The 16,910-nt window shown below is 37.1% G+C and overlaps 3 protein-coding genes across 3 annotated transcripts; 2 read left to right on the top strand and 1 right to left on the bottom strand.

Annotated features, from left to right (window-relative positions):
• The first annotated feature begins 1,479 nt into the window (after positions 1-1,479).
• On the top strand, positions 1,480-5,294 carry LOC111448943 (asparagine synthetase [glutamine-hydrolyzing] 1-like). The gene is made up of 13 exons (XM_023088737.1): positions 1,480-1,686; positions 2,379-2,517; positions 2,647-2,742; positions 2,866-3,007; positions 3,108-3,298; positions 3,382-3,543; positions 3,638-3,718; positions 3,809-4,030; positions 4,124-4,258; positions 4,343-4,423; positions 4,504-4,590; positions 4,677-4,784; positions 4,862-5,294. The coding sequence occupies exons 1-13, from the start codon at positions 1,607-1,609 to the stop codon at positions 5,126-5,128; spliced, it is 1,791 nt and encodes a 596-aa protein (XP_022944505.1). The 5' UTR covers positions 1,480-1,606; the 3' UTR covers positions 5,129-5,294.
• Positions 5,161-11,295, bottom strand: LOC111448635. Its single transcript, XM_023088322.1, has 9 exons — positions 11,175-11,295; positions 8,015-10,816; positions 7,813-7,939; positions 7,623-7,705; positions 7,124-7,368; positions 6,791-6,877; positions 6,610-6,709; positions 6,274-6,478; positions 5,161-6,185 (listed from the first exon to the last, which is right to left on the bottom strand). Exons 1-9 carry the CDS (start codon positions 11,262-11,264, stop codon positions 6,127-6,129), a joined length of 3,798 nt encoding a protein of 1,265 aa, XP_022944090.1. The 5' UTR covers positions 11,265-11,295; the 3' UTR covers positions 5,161-6,126.
• Positions 11,296-13,152: 1,857 nt separating this feature from the next.
• On the top strand, positions 13,153-16,379 carry LOC111448601 (internal alternative NAD(P)H-ubiquinone oxidoreductase A1, mitochondrial-like). Its single transcript, XM_023088282.1, has 8 exons — positions 13,153-13,765; positions 13,962-14,175; positions 14,264-14,424; positions 14,638-14,703; positions 14,841-15,004; positions 15,414-15,528; positions 15,614-15,793; positions 15,862-16,379. The coding sequence occupies exons 1-8, from the start codon at positions 13,316-13,318 to the stop codon at positions 16,012-16,014; spliced, it is 1,503 nt and encodes a 500-aa protein (XP_022944050.1). The 5' UTR covers positions 13,153-13,315; the 3' UTR covers positions 16,015-16,379.
• Positions 16,380-16,910: the final 531 nt, after the last annotated feature.

The raw sequence follows: 16,910 nt of genomic DNA, 5'->3' as shown, positions 1-16,910 counted from the left end.
TTTTTTTACAGTGGTATCTATTTTTATCTTACAGAAGAAAAAACAGTGAAATTATATATATTTTTTATTTATTTATAAAATAAATTTTAATATTAAAACCTGAATATAATTTGTATAGTTTGGTAGAGTAGTAATTATCTTGTTTACCGTATAATAATAATAATAATAAATACTTATTTATTTTATTTGTACTAATATATATTCTAATATTTAAATTTTAATCCAACCATTACCATTTTTTTTTACAGTGGTATCTATTTTTATCTTACAGAAGAAAAAACAGTGAAATTATATATATCTTTTATTTGTTTATAAAATAAAATTTAATATTAAAACCTGAATATAATTTGTATAGTTTTGTAGAGTAGTAATTATCTTGTTTACCATATAATAATAATAAAAATAAATACTTATTTATTTTATTTGTACTAATATATATTCTAATATTTAAATTTTAATCCAACCATTACCATTTTTTTTTACAGTGGTATCTATTTTTATCTTATAGAATAAAAAACAGTGAAATTATATATATTTTTTATTTGTTTATAAAATAAATTTTAATATTAAAACTTGAATATAATTTGTATAGTTTTGTAGAGTAGTAATTATCTTGTTTACCATATAATAATAATAATAATAAATACTTATTTCAACTTCAATTTCTTCCACCCGAATAACTTTGTGTTAAATTGAATTAAAATATATGAAAATCTTATGATATAAGTTATGAACCTCTAAAATTAAATAAAATTATTATTATTATCTATCTTACCTTAGTTTTAAAAATATTTATTGAAATATTATAAATGTGGGATGAAAGTGTCCCACATCGGTTAATTTAGAGAATAGTTCTTGGTTTAAAATCAAATAATACATTCTTCATCATTAGGCTCAAAATAGACAATATCATTTAATATTTTATTTTTCTTCTTAAGTTTTTTATTTTTTTCTTTTGAATAAATGAAACATTAAAAATTAATTCAATTAAATATTATATAATTTGACTGTGTCGGTTGATTATTTTAAAATAATATATATATAAATGGATAGAGCAAAGTTCATTTTCAAGAAAATAATAATAATAAATTATGAAAAGAAAATACCGCCAAAAGTATACGGATATGTCAGCCACGTGAACAGAAGGAAGACAACACGTGGACAGTTGAAAGTGGTGGAAATTAATTTAATTATCCGTTCAGAGTCCATTATTTTTGTATTTTCTCTGACCTTTCTTACCCAAGCGGTGCTGACTCAGCATTTCCAACCTTTTTCCAAATGGATAAACCCAAACGAGAAAATTGGAGTTTCGAGGGTCAATATGACCTCCTAAAACCAACTAAATACATGCACGTGGCGCTTGAATAGGGCACCTTTCCTGTGGTCCCGGAGCTACGTAGGTTGCGGTCTGGATAATACCCAAAACGACGACGTTTTCACCATGGTTGCGCCATTATAAATGCGTGGCCAACGGCGGTGTTTCTGAACATTTTTCGACGATTCTACGTGTTAATTTCTGCGATTTGTTTTCTGTTTTCTGAACTGTTTTTGCTCTCTCCTTTTCTTCTTCGTCTTCGAAGCTTTCTTTGAGTTTTTTCTAGTCAATATGTGTGGAATTCTTGCCGTTCTTGGTTGCGCTGATGATTCTCTGGCCAAACGTGTTCGTGTTCTTGAACTATCTCGTCGGCAAGTTCTTAATCTTCTCTGCATTTTCATTGTTTGTTGATTTCATCGTTCTCTCATTTCGTTTCTTTATCTGTATACCAGTCGGTGCTTTATATATAGCTATCTGCACGTTATATTTGAAGTAATGGAGCTTTTTAACTTTGTAAAATGTGAAAAACAACGAATAAATTCGAAACAATTTGCTGAAAATCCATTTCTCTTCATCTATGATCGTTTTTAGGTTTTTTTTTTTTTCTTTCAGATATCGGGGAATTTTTTTGATACATTCATTTTGTATCTGTATTTAGAGTTTGATATAAGCAGCTGCATGTTTGTCCATATTAAGCATGGAGATGGTTTGAAGTTTGAATGATATAATACACTTTCCCTATGAAGGTTTAAACTGTGTTTCAAATCCAGTGTCTGTGGAAATAGTTAGCGAACGGAACTCTGATGATATTTAGTTTGTAATCTCTAGTACGATTTTGGCATTTCCTTCCATGCAGCGATTCCCGTGAAAAAAAGAACTCTGTAGTTGATTGTGACCTTTCAACTTTTGAACTTTTAAAATTTTGGCTGAGAATCAGACATGTGGATCCCTACCACGACGACGTTGGATAATATTAAGGCAGAAAACGGAAGGTTTATTGATTCGCATGGTTAATCGAATAAATTTCACAGAACTGACTTAATTACTTGTTGTGGTTTGATAGATTGAAACACCGTGGCCCAGACTGGAGTGGGCTCTACCAGCACGGCGATTGCTACTTAACGCATCAACGTTTAGCCATTATCGATCCTGCATCCGGTGATCAACCTCTTTATAATGAAGATAAGTCCGTTGTCGTCACGGTACCCTCCCTTACCTTCTTCTTCGTTGTGATGGATGTATGTTGTTTTTTCCAAATGAGAGGGGAAGCAGACACACGAAAGCACTCTCTCTTATCGTTCTGTTGAGCAAAAGTGTTTGCCTGAAATTAGGTTAACGGAGAGATATACAACCATGAGGAGCTGAGGAAGAAATTGAGGAACCACAAATTTCGAACCGGCAGTGACTGCGATGTTATCTCGCATCTGGTATTAACAGATATGATTATGTGAATAATTTTTGCTCGAATAATCTGATTTTTTTCACGAGTTACCCATTTGGTGTGCTCAAGTGGATGGGATTAAGATATATATCGTTTGGTGTCTGTGTAGTATGAAGAATATGGAGAGAATTTTGTGGACATGCTTGATGGAATGTTCTCTTTCGTTCTTTTGGACACGCGTGACAACAGTTTCATTGCCGCTCGAGATGCAATTGGAATTACTTCCCTATACATTGGCTGGGGACTCGATGGTAACTAAAATAATTCTGAATCCCCTTCGTTAGTCCCTGTGTTTAATCTATGATCCTTTGACATGGTCTCTAAATGCTCTTTATTTTATATTATGGTCAGGCTCAGTCTGGATATCTTCGGAACTCAAAGGCCTGAATGATGATTGTGAACATTTTGAGACCTTCCCACCTGGGCACTTATACTCTAGCAAGCAAGGTGGATTCAAAAGGTGGTATAATCCAACCTGGTTCTCGGAGGGTATTCCATCGACCCCGTATGACCCACTTGTTCTGAGACGCGCATTGGAGAATGTATGAATTTGAAGATACTTGATTAAGTTTAACGTGTTTTGAAATTCTATTAGGATAAAGAGCTTACATGCTAAATTATGCAGGCTGTGATCAAAAGGCTGATGACCGATGTCCCTTTTGGAGTTCTGCTATCTGGTGGCCTGGATTCATCGTTGGTTGCCTCTATCACAGCTCGTCACTTAGCTGGCACAAGAGCTGCCAAGCAATGGGGTACACAACTCCATTCCTTCTGTGTTGGTCTTGAGGTAGGTTTCTTTTCCTCTTAAAGTTCATACAATTATCGATTATGTGCATACTGGGAGCCGTTTAAGATTCGTCCTCTGATCATCTGATGTTCAGGGTTCACCGGATTTGAAGGCTGCTAGAGAAGTTGCAGATTTTTTGGGAACTGTCCACCACGAGTTCCATTTCACAGTTCAGGTACGATACATATCTCGAGAACTTTGCCAACAAATATGCATCCCCCTTTTGTTGATATAATATTACAATCGTTAGTTTCTTTTATAATAGGATGGGATTGATGCCATTGAAGACGTTATCTACCATATAGAAACATATGATGTAACTACTATCAGGGCAAGCACACCTATGTTTCTCATGGCACGAAAGATTAAGTCACTAGGAGTAAAGATGGTGATTTCTGGTGAAGGCGCTGATGAGATTTTTGGCGGATATCTATACTTCCACAAGGCTCCTAATAAGGAAGAGTTTCACCGTGAAAGTTGTCGCAAGGTATATGATTTTATGAACAGCCCTGATCGATTTGTTATGGTTTGGTTGAGGAGAATTGCATTATCATCAAAGAGCTCTTTTTCTTGCTTGCAGATAAAGGAACTTCACCTGTATGATTGCTTAAGAGCTAACAAAGCAACTTCAGCGTGGGGCTTGGAAGTTCGAGTTCCATTTTTAGATAAGGAATTCATTAATGTTGCAATGTCCATTGATCCAGAATGGAAAATGGTAGAGAAATAGATTTCACTGTAGTCTTCTTAGCTTTGTACTAGCCCTTTTCGTTTCTCCTCTAATCTTTTAATCTATTTTCAGGTCAAACGTGAACAAGGTAGAATTGAGAAATGGGTTCTCAGGAGAGCTTTTGATGATGAACAGCAGCCATATCTCCCTAAGGTCTCAAGAAAAACCCCTTCGTTTATCATTCAACAACCGTAACTTAGATTAAGAATGTGACCCTTTTTTCCTGCTTGCAGAGTGTTCTGTACAGACAGAAGGAACAATTCAGCGATGGTGTTGGATATAGTTGGATTGATGGCCTTAAATCCCATGCTGCTCAACATGTAATCTGCTAGCCCCTTACTTTCTATTGCCTTTAAACCCATTCGGTGCTTTTGCTTGACGATGACTGCTCAATCCATGATTTCAGGTGACTGATAAAATGATGCAGAACGCCGAACACATCTTCCCCCAAAACACTCCAACATCAAAAGAAGCCTACTACTACAGAACCATATTCGAGAGGTTCTTCCCACAGGTAATTTACTTTCATCAACAACATTGTTGACCCATATGAGTGAATTTCATTAACCCAGTTTTGCAATGGCTTTACAGAACTCAGCTCGGCTGACCGTTCCAGGAGGACCAAGCATTGCGTGCAGCACAGCAAAGGCTGTCGAGTGGGACGCTGCTTGGTCTAAAAATCTCGATCCGTCAGGTAGAGCGGCGCTTGGAGTTCACGTTTCAGCTTATGCAGATGAGGCAACCAACGTAAACAGCATTGTCCAGGCAACCAACGTAAACAGCATTGTCCCGTCCAAGATGATCGATACCATTCCGAGAATGGAGGTGAGTACATCTGGATTAAAAATCCTCAGCTAGTATAGGATATAGTAGTAGGCTAACCTTGCTTGATATTAGATCATGTCCTCTGAAGTACATGTTTAAGTGCACAGGAGTGATGTAAAGTAAGGGTCTTGAGCAGAGTATTATTTTGAGACATTCCAAGTAAACTTTCTATGAATCCATTATATCTTCTCTAGGATTCTTCGGATTATGTGATTTTCTGCCTTTTAAGCATGTCTGGACGCACATTATAATTATATAATTGATGTGATTACGTGAATTGCAAAGTTGAATCAAATTTCTGTTCTCTTGGTTGTTGACAAATAAACGAATCTTTTTATTTGTAAATAGCTGTTTCTATATATATATATATATATATATATGTATATATATCTCAGCCCTATAATCTAATTTCAGCCATCATCAAAATTTACAATACCTCATCCTAGAAAACGAGCTTCTTCCTAATTCTCCCCCTGCAATTATTCTGTACAAGAGAACAGAAACACAAAATCCTGAACCCCTTGCTAACTATTCTAACTAATTCTAGAAAATGGGTTATATGCAACTTCCCATTCTTCACTGTTCGGAGCGTCATAGCACAATTCTTCTCTGTCTGTAGTCCTCTAAATAATCACGACGTAGACTGGTCGAGCACGTCGGATATTTCTTGTTGTGGATTGTATTGTTTTGAGGATGGTTTTCTTCAGCTTCCCCTAAGAACGGGAAGAACAATCAGTCAACAACATGTTTCCCCCACAACTCTTCAACCAATCACATCAAATTACGTATATGGTCCATGATGTCCTTGTAAAAGATCAAAGTGAAGAACACTGATATATTTGCATCACAGAGCTCTAGAACACTTATTTTGCAACACAAACAACCAATGGTCGATACAGTTTAATTCCGTTTTCCATTTTTGTAAGATTAGTTTGAGAGGGGTGAGGATGTACTCCATTTTTACTCGACTCAAGATACTGCTCTTCTCAGCATGCGTTGTTGGATGAAAGTTCAGTTCTCGCACTGTATCTTCAAATCTCATCAGAACCGTTGCTGTTTTCGTTGGCATCATCGTGAATTTGGGATTTCCCTGCCGAACAATGTGATCGTGATCTCATGTTATAACCAAGTTTATAGATTACACTTCACTTAATATAAGCATCTGATGAGTTAGTTACCTGATAATGAGCTAGACCCAACTGTGTTCTTCTGCAAGAGTTTCTGGCACATTACAGTTTCCTGGAAATCCAGGAAAGTGTAATTAAGAAACTCTAATCTCTCGGAATCAGTCATCTTTGAAAATCCAAATGAAGTAGTCCATGTATGGAGCACACTAGAAATAGCTGGTAAGATCAGCCTCTGAACTCCCAGTCCTCTCAGCCTCTGGAAACACATGTCAAATCATGAGAAGTACAATAGTTTCTGAGCACTAGAGGAGGTTGCTAAAAGAAAAAATGGTTAAGAAAAAGATCGGAAATGAAGGCGAAAGCATATGTATGTTAGAGTGCAACTACCTCTTCGAGCTCGTTCATCAAAACACGACACATGTCGAGTCGGCGATACTGAAAACGAGTGCCAACGAGTGGAACTTCTGCCACCTTCTCTCCATAGACTCTAAAGAGAATAAAAAGTGAGGCATTTCAAAGGAATGTTTAAATTCTAGGTCCCCGACACAACCGAGATGTATGTGCTCACCTTATAGCAGCGACACTAACTAATTCATCGTTTCGTTCTAAAAGGACTGTATAGAAACCTTGAAAGTTCAACCGCTTAAGCTCTGAACTGCAAAGTCATAGACAACAAAATCAGCTGGACATTACAAAGAACTCAAAGCTCCGATCACGAACCATCTATTTCCACAAGATTGTCAAGAACATATAGAACCAGCACGGATACCCTATCTACATTTTCTGATATATTCTGTAAGAAGGGAACAAAAAGACCAAAAGGAGGTTGCCAATTTCCAAGTACAAATCGCTGCATACATTTAAGAAGGAAACGAAAACAACTGTAAAATGAACGTCTCACCTTCTGCTAAAGATGACGTCCTCTGCAATGTCTCTCCTCGTGTGATGTTCCCTAACTGGTTTGAAACATTCATGCATCACAGAGAGAGCAACATTGAGCTTGCTCTGGGTTTCTGTCAAGGTCTCAAGGTGAGGAGAATTGAAATAATCAGTATCAGAGGTTGTGGCCTTTAGTAGTGACCAGGTTAGATTGTCACCACCCACTGGAATTGATCTTCCCAATAGCTTCTGGAGACCACAATATATCTGGACCAAAACAAGGAAGACTAAGAATATTTACTATACGATTTTCATAACGTTAATTACACTGAACACCGAAATACTTGCTACTCGGCCGAGGCATTTTAGATGGTATCTCCAATATATCAACTTTTTAGGCAATCAATTCTCAATGAAGTCAGATTATGCAAAATCATCCAAGTTTATATTATAAAATACATGGAGTAGTAAGCTCGTGACAGTCCAACCTTTTAAAGAAATGGAGAAGGGTTGAGAATTACCACTTTACATTGTTTGTTACAAAACCAATACGTGTTAGAACGGATTCCGAACTTTTTGGTCTCCCTTAGGCATTCAACATGATCTGCACGAAGAAACTACCCGAGCATTAACGGACGATATTTGTGGGTTATTCTTCAAAAATATGCATGTTCTTATGTAATGAATTGACTTTTTAGATGAAGTGCCTACATTTACGTTCACATTGATAACAAGTGAGGGAAGGGTCATCAGCAACATTGGCACCGTTACTCAAATTATTCTGGCCACAAATGCCACAACAACACGATGGACAAAACCAATCACCTTCGGGAATGTCCTAAAACAGTCAACAGTCAACAAATCTCAAATTTCTTATATATTGAACCAAGAAACTAAGAAGAGGTATGTCTACCTGTAAACCCAGGCAGCTTTGGTGGAATGATGATGGACACTGATCACATAAAATTAATGTGCCTCCAAAGTGACAAATTGAACAGATATAGTCATTCTCACCTTTAGAATAGCCACCTTTCATACAATCATATGCTTCGCTCTTAAAGTTCGAGGTCTTTTTATTGCATAGTATCTGGCATTCTAACAAAGATTTTCCATCTTCCAGCAGTATATTTGCAGCCGATCGAGATGAAATACTGCCAGCGTGTATTCCGAAACCATTGATAGTAAATACCTTCTGACAGCAGCAGCATTTGATCCCATCACGAGATATCCTTCCTTCAGCCATTGGTTGAAGGCCCTTCCCTCTACAGTAATAAACCTTTGCCCTGGGCAACACCATATTGTTGTCTATCAACCAGGAGAGTACTGTTCTAGGGTTGTGGTGTGAAGGACTTGGAGTGACCACCTCATGAACTCTTTTGCTTGAGCGTGACACCCGCATAGACCTCCTATGTTCTATGTCATCTGAAAATTTATTGATACTCGCACATACACTTTCTCTGTTCAATTTTTGCTTAACTGCTCCAGGACTTCTTGTGGACCTCAAATACTTTTTGCATACAGTCTGGATGCCTGATTCACATGCTTTACCATCTAAATTATGTTGGCTTTGAGCTAAGTGAGGTGAAAAACAAAATAAATTAGACATGCTCCTAGGTTTTTTAGTTCTTTGAAATTTATCTCGACCAAATTCCTCGAAACCTTTGGGTGGAGATATTCTAGGAGACTCTCCACAACATGTTCTAATTGAATTTGAAGGCATCGAGCATTCCTGTACATCCATATTACTTGGTGCAGAGTAAATTTTATTACTAACTAACTGGCCCTCAGCCTTCTGTATTATGAATACATTTTCCATTGTTCTAACAGGAGAGTCGGTATGATTGTAGACACCCTCTTCATCTAAACAGATCTTGCAGGCGGTTGAAAGTGTCATACAACTTCTGCCTAGAGGTGAAGTGTAGCACCATCTTTGCCTGTCTCCTTTACCTTTCTGTTTGACAAGCATATGCCATCCCAAAGATAATAGATGCCTCCTTGCTTCTGATTGCATTTTAAGCACATCCTTAGCTCCATTACTTCCTAATTGACTCAGGTTATGGTAGTCCATGACAGCTTTATGCAAAAGTTCAGGTTGTTCTAAGAGAACACTAGAACTGTCGAGAGTAGTCGGAAAGCGGTTATTGTAGTCCATGACAGCTTTATGCAAAAGTTCAGGTTGTCCTAAGACAACACCAGAACTGTCTAGAGTAGTCGGAAAGCAGTTGTTGGGACTTGAACTCTTTTCTCTCTGTTCAAGGGCACTAGATGAGAGTATCACATGACATGAGTCATGCATGATTCTCCTTTCATTTCCGGAAACAGATGGAGGGATCTCAACGGAGTGTTCCTCCAAGAGATTGCACACCTGAAGAAGAGAATAGAAACACTTTCCATCAGGAGAGGTATATCTAAAAGTAGGCTTATCTGTCCTGCATTCAATTTCCCAGCCAAGATGTAAAAGATGCTTCCTTGCATTTTCAGCCAAAGTTTGTGTAGCCTTTTCTTCGCCCCAAATTGAATATTCCTTAACAGCATCAGGGCATGATGCAGCATCAAGAGGAATCGTAGCACTAAGAGTTTCCCATTTAACAGACCTCCCACGTCCCAAACATTTCAGCTGTTTATTTACATTTTTATGCTTGATAATTGGCGGTTGCTGACAGCTAATGGAACCACTAGCACCAGAAAATGCCTCAGAATCAGAAGCTATGGTTGACGATCCTCTAGGCAGCACAGATAATGCTTCATCATGGCAGGAAAAATCTAAATCATTCGAAGTTTTTGATTCGATATCATCATCTAGTTGAGATTTTCCTTGAGATAGATGAAAATCAATAGAATTTGGACCAGAATCTAGCAACTCCGCATCCAAACTATCATGTGTGTGCACTTCTCCCAGAGCATCAAATGCATTTTCCTGATTGAAATCATCCTTAACCATCATATCACTTTTTATAGATTCCCCAGTAACTGCAGTTGTATCAAAGTCAACAAAATTGATAGAAGGATTCTTGTTGACACAATCATTAGTTTTACCAAACTCACATCTTACACTTGAAGAAATTTCGAACACCCGAAGCATTTCCTTTAGAGTAATATCTAAATTTTCGTCAATGACCTCCATCACCAACTCCTTCCACAAATCATTCATAGGAGAAGTCCACTCACCAATCTTCATGAAATCTTCTTTTGCCCGTACTTCATACCATATTTGCTTCAAAGAAACTGGAAGATAGGATTCCTGCTCACATTGATCCATTAACTCAAGAAATGACCAAGTCCCACGTCTCTGCCAATCCCCGGTAGCCTCGTTCCAATCCTGCGTAATACGCAACGTTCCAATTCCAACAGTCAACTCATCTCCCAAATCTGGAAAGAAAATTCTTCTCTCTTCAGAACCATCTTCATGATCAAAAACAACACCTTCCCACCACGCATCCTGGTAATTCACATCAACACACTGTCCATATGGCAAGCCCCACTTTCCAAACTCAACCATAGGTGGTATTGGCCTTATATATCCTCGAACATTTGTATTCCCACTCAAGGAATTAGCCTCATCTAAATTAGCAGAAACGGAAATAGCATCAACAAGCAAACCAGAACCATCATTACAAAGAAGATGATCGTACATAACATGACGAACTCCATTGCTACATGCAATAACAGTCCCACCATGCCAAGAACCAAGAAAGCCATCTTCCAAACTCCTTATCTGCCATAATTGACATTCATAATGTCAAAATTTCACAAACAAAGAGGCCTCATTATAAACCTACAAAGACATCCCCAATCTCTTTCCGCAAAGACGAAACCACAAAAATGTATGTATAACAGGAAAAAAAAAACACACAACATTGCCAAACAAAACAAAAAATCCTTATGAACCTCAAAAGTTCTCCAATGAACCCCGAAATAAACAAACAAACGGAACAGATAATACCTTGATTTCAGAAAACAATACAAAAACGGCATACAAACGAAGAAAAATAAATCAGAACAGCCAGCCGTACCCTCGATTTCCAATCCGAAGACTCAAAACACCATTAAAGGCTGAAACAGAGTTACATTACCTCTACTTTTTCATCAACGAGAAGCCTTCTTTCTACTCGGCGCTTCCTCTTCCTCCCAGCGCCCTGTACCTCAAGGTGCAGGACCGCCATTGATACGGCGAGAAGAAAACGGAAGAACCAATCTGTAGCCTGGCCTGTAATATTAACTGTTCACTCTTTTCTCATACTTTGCCACCAAGGTAACCACGAAACGGAGATGGAAATACTACGGGAGATCCCATGCGACCGTATTCATGGTAACTAATCTGTAATCTTCAAAACCATTGGTCCACGTCATCATTCCGATTACGTGGCGCGAATATACGTTCTTTATAATACTCTTGTGCGTATCTCTCTCTCTCTCGTAATCCCATGCATTTCCTAAAAATTAAATGCTTAAAAAAGGAATTCGAAAAGTGCGTAATCTGCTGGGAGAGAGCGCACCGTATCAATATGGATCTCCGTATCAATATGCAGATTTTTTTTCTGAATATAAATAAGGTTAAAAATTAGTAAAAATTTTTTAATAAATAATAATTTAATTTTTTTTAAAGATTTTTTCCTTTGTTATAATTTTTTCCCTATCGAAAAATATATTATTATCAAATTTAACATTTTATAATTAAACTAAATTTAAATTATATTTTCATTTTTTAAATAAGCTAAAATACTTTTTTAAATAATAATTATTATTGTGAGAGAGAAAGTATGTCGACTAGAAGAAATTAAATTATTATAAATATAAAGAAATTAAATAGTTATTTATTAATTTTTATTTTAATAAAGTGAAAAATGGTTTTTTAACATATAAATTTTGTTTATATAAATTGTTAATTACCTTTTTTATATTAAATAATCCTCAACCGTATAATTTTTTTTTGTTATATTTAATAGAATTTAATGCCAAAATCATTATTAATATCGTGTTTTAATTTATTTAAATAAATATATATAATTGAATGCACGAATTTGAACTCCTTTGTGCATTGGTGAATTCGGTTACAGCTAAATAGAAACAATATTTATATTTAGTATTTAGTCCTTGCATTTCTCAAAAATTAAATGTTTGGATATAACTAATTTTTAAAACATTTTCTCGAATATAATCATAATTGGAAAATGGAAATTAATTTCGAGCCAACTGTGCTGTAAAAACTTCCCAATTTGGAAGGTAATCTACATGGAATATTTTATTTCACTAATTATATTAAAATATTATGAATTTAAAAAAGGTAAAATTTGAAGGATAATATATATATAGATATATATATATATAATTTAGTGTTAATATTAATTTTTAATTTTGAGTATGTCAACAATTATGAGTGGAAAAGTCCACACCATAGCACGTGGCGTTGTTCAAAGTGGACAATATCATACTATTGTGGAGAGTTATGTTCATTTAACACGGTATCAGAGTCGTGCCCTAAACTTAGCCATGTCAATAGAATTCTCAAATGTGCGCAAAAAAAAAAGGAGTCAAGGCTCCTCGAAGGCATAGTAAGAAATGACTAAGACTCCAAAAGTAAAGGAGTCGAGCATCGATTAAAGGGAGACGTACTTTGTTTGAGGGGAGGTGTTGAACGAAAGTCCCACATCGGCTAATTTAGGGAATGATCATGAGTTTATAAACAAATTTTCCAGAGTAAAGTTATGAGAGCTTACACTCAGAGTGAACAATATCATACTATTATGCCAGTTTAGAGTGGGTCCCACAAATTAAATGATAATAATCGTATTAACAAGCTGGTCAAAGTCAACTCAGATACTAATATATGCATTTATTAATATATATATATTTAGTTTATTATTACTTTTCTTCAATGGAATATGCAAACTATTAAAATCTATATAATTTGAAATAGCTGTAAAATTACCAAAGTGCCACGTAATATTAAATGTTTATTTTATGAGAAAAATTGGGGATAATATGCAAAATGTTTATTTTATGAGAAAATTTGGGGATAATATGCAAAAAAAAAAATTCGATGGTACTAGAAATTTCGTTTCTTTTAGCGGGTAGAACATGACTGGCTAACATCAAGCAGATATCAATTCCCGAGCTTTTGGTAATGAAACAACCACTTTTTCTTTTCGCTGTTCTCCAGATCTTCGCTTTTTGATCTTCGAACGAGGAGGAAGAATCTGTGAAGATTCCATCCATGGCCTGGTTTAGGAATCTCAAGCAACTTTCATCCACTAAAGCATCACTCAGATTCACAAATCCACACCCATTTTTTCCTTCCACGGCGCCGTTTGCTTTCCTCCTCTCTCATTTTAGCTCTCAGGCTAGCTCCGATGCGGTGGTGGCTCGGCCGCCGGGTCTCGGACCGACAGCAGAAGGCGAGAAGCCGAGGGTGGTGGTTTTGGGATCTGGTTGGGCAGGTTGCAGATTGATGAAGGGATTGGACACTAGCATATATGATGTCGTTTGCGTTTCGCCTCGCAACCATATGGTATTCACTCCTCTTCTAGCCTCCACCTGTGTTGGAACTCTGGAATTCAGATCCGTTGCCGAACCAATCGGCCGGATTCAGCCTTCCATTTCTCGCGAACCTGGTTCCTATTTCTTCCTTGCAAATTGTACTGGCGTTAACACGGATGAACATGTGGTATGCTTCTCAATTGTGTCACTGTTTCATTGAAGTTTACGATTGCGAACAGTTTGCTAAAATCTCTCTGGTTTTTTAAACTAGAATTGAATGAATCCTTGTTAGACCTAGAAGATGAGAACTAAAAATTTCAGAAAGAAAAATCTCTGATTCTAACTTCCTTCTGAGAAGGGGATTGTTTCACTTGTTGTTGAAGGTGCAATGTGAGACAGTCACTGATGGATTGAACACTTTGGAACCATGGAGGTTTAAATTATCATATGACAAGTTGATCATAGCTTTGGGATCCCAGCCATTAACTTTTGGGATTCATGGTGTCAAAGAACACGCCATTTTTCTTCGTGAGGTCTATCATGCCCAGGAAATTCGTAGGAAGCTGCTTTTGAACTTGATGTTGTCCGATGTTCCTGGTATAGAATAGCTGGTTTTATTAGACTTGCCAATAGGTGTTCTTTCTTTTTTTCAGTGGACATGATTTGAAGAGTTTGTCCTTGGCAGGCATCTCAGAGGAAGAGAAACGTCGGCTTCTACACTGTGTTGTTGTTGGAGGAGGTCCAACTGGAGTAGAATTCAGTGGGGAACTTAGTGATTTTATCATTAAGGATGTTACTCAAAGATATGCTCATGTGAAAGATTATATCCAAGTTACTTTGATCGAGGTTTGTAAAATGTCAAACTCAAGTATCGAATTCTTTATGCATAATACACCATGTGCATATTGATCTCAGTTTCTTGAAGTTTCGGCCGAGTTGTTTCTCTATGCTAGGTTGTTGAGCTTCTAATATTTCTGGCATTATGTGGGAAGTTTACTGGATAGGTTTTTAAGACTTCGAGAGGATTTACTTGCTTGTATTTGTTTAATTGTTTAACAGGCAAATGAGATATTGTCTTCCTTCGATGATCGCCTTCGGCACTATGCTACTAAGCAATTGACAAAGGTAGGGGTAGGAAAATCGATACATCAAAGTCGTGCTATTTTATTCCTTAAGCCATAATCATAACAGGTTTCAATTTCACATTTCTTAGGATGCTTTGAATTTGAAATTCTTTCATTTCATTTGTTCGTATCCCACAGTCCGGAGTTCAACTCGTACGCGGCATTGTAAAAGATGTTAAACCTCAGTCCATCATTCTCAATGATGGCTCTGAGGTTCCTTATGGGCTGTTAGTTTGGTCTACTGGTGTTGGGCCCTCACCTTTTGTAAATTCCTTGGATGTTCCAAAGTCTCCTGGTGGCAGGTAACGTTTGTTTGCCTCTTATCCAAAATGTTTGTTTGCCTCTTAGATTTCAGAACTTTCAAGCAATTGTTTTGAAAATGTCATGCTGCTTTTTCTGTAACCCTCCTTCTAAGATAGGCAAATTGTTCTGAGACCAGTTGGGGATCCATTCATATTTAGGGAAAGTCTCTGTCTCCGTCTCCGTCATCTATCACCAAAAAAGTTTAATTTCAACTTCATATGTTATGGACAATATAGTTATTTCTTTACCCTCACATATGATCTGCTTTGGCCCAACGTTCATGTCATCTTTATTCAAGTCCTAGAATCATCGTTTTTCTGATTAAGGTTTCCTATTTATGCTTACTTTTCGATTATCAATCCAAATATTGCTTAGAGAGATGATACATTTCTGGTTATATATTGGTAGGATTGGTATAGATGAGTGGTTACGTGTTCCTTCTGTGGAAGATGTGTTCGCAATAGGCGATTGCAGTGGTTTCCTAGAGAGTACAGGGAAACAAGTTCTTCCAGCTTTGGCCCAGGTAAGTTATGATGCTCCTAAATATTCTGGGTTTTCCGAATGAGCTACGAAATGTCAAGTTCGTACTGCATTTCTGTATCCTGAAGGTAGCAGAGCGGCAAGGCAAATATTTAGCAGCCTTGATGAATAAAATTGGTAAAGAAGGTGGCGCACGAGCAGGTAGCGGAAAAGACTTGGAACTTGGCGCGCCTTTTGTCTACAAGCACCTCGGAAGCATGGCAACTATTGGAAGATACAAGGCTCTTGTCGACCTTAGGCAGAGTAAAGTAAGGGCTACCTTTCTTTCTCACATACAATGTAGTTAGGTGGCTTACTTGTGAGTATTTTTCTACAGGAATCAAAGGGGTTATCCATGGCGGGGTTCATCAGTTGGTTCGTTTGGCGTTCGGCTTATCTAACACGTGTCATAAGCTGGAGGAACAGATTGTATGTGGCAGTGAACTGGGCAACAACTTTCATCTTTGGTCGTGATATAAGCAGAATATAGAATTGGAGGTAAGAACTCAACATCCCCTTTCCACGTACTAAATATCGTGTGCCGTACTATCATTGCCACAGGAGTTGTTCATCAAGACATAATCGTCTTGATGACTATTCTCTTTGTGTGGATCTGAAGTAAAACTATGGGTTTCTTGTGGTCAAATCTAAATCTGAATGATGGCTGTTCGAATGCTATTTCTCATCTGAAGCACACTGTATAGTTTGTTTCCACCAACCGTTGTTGTGTTAAATCCAAAGCATTAGTGCATGTTGTTAGAAATCCAAATGAAGCCAATCATTGGAAATTTAAGTTTTGTACTGCAACTTTATCAGTGCTTTTGAATAAAGTTAGAGGATGACGTGAAAGAGGAATTGTGAAATCTTGAATTAATTGAGGAGGGAACGAAACAGTATTTATAAGGGTGTAGAAACTTCTCCCTAGCAGATGTGTTTTAAAAACTGTGAAGCTGAAGGTGATACGTAACAGGCTAAAGTGGACAATATTTGTTAGTGGTGGACTTGGGCTGTTATAAATGTTATCAGAGTTAGACATTGAGCGGTGTGTTAGTGAGGACACTGAGCTCCCAAGGGAGGTGGATTGTGAGATCCCACGTCCGTTAGAGAGGAGAGCAAAGCATTCCTTATACGGGTGTGTGGAACCTCTCCCCAATGGTTGCGTTTTAAAACTTTGAGGGGAAGCTTAGAAGGGAAAGCCCAAAGAAGACAATATATACTTATGGTGAGCTTTGGCTGTTACCGTAACGTTGATTCTTAGAAAATTCTCTAACACCACCAAGTTAATCGATATGGAATTGTATTGTATTGTATCTTATTTAAACTTGTTTTTGTTCGCAAAATTGGTTCTGTTTGAGTAATGATAAGCGAGATCTTCGAAATTTCAAA

This window comes from Cucurbita moschata, unplaced genomic scaffold (genome assembly GCF_002738365.1).
Source record: "Cucurbita moschata cultivar Rifu unplaced genomic scaffold, Cmos_1.0 Cmo_Scf00010, whole genome shotgun sequence".
Taxonomy (NCBI): Eukaryota; Viridiplantae; Streptophyta; class Magnoliopsida; order Cucurbitales; family Cucurbitaceae; genus Cucurbita; species Cucurbita moschata.
This window is presented reverse-complemented; position numbering and strand designations above follow the sequence as displayed.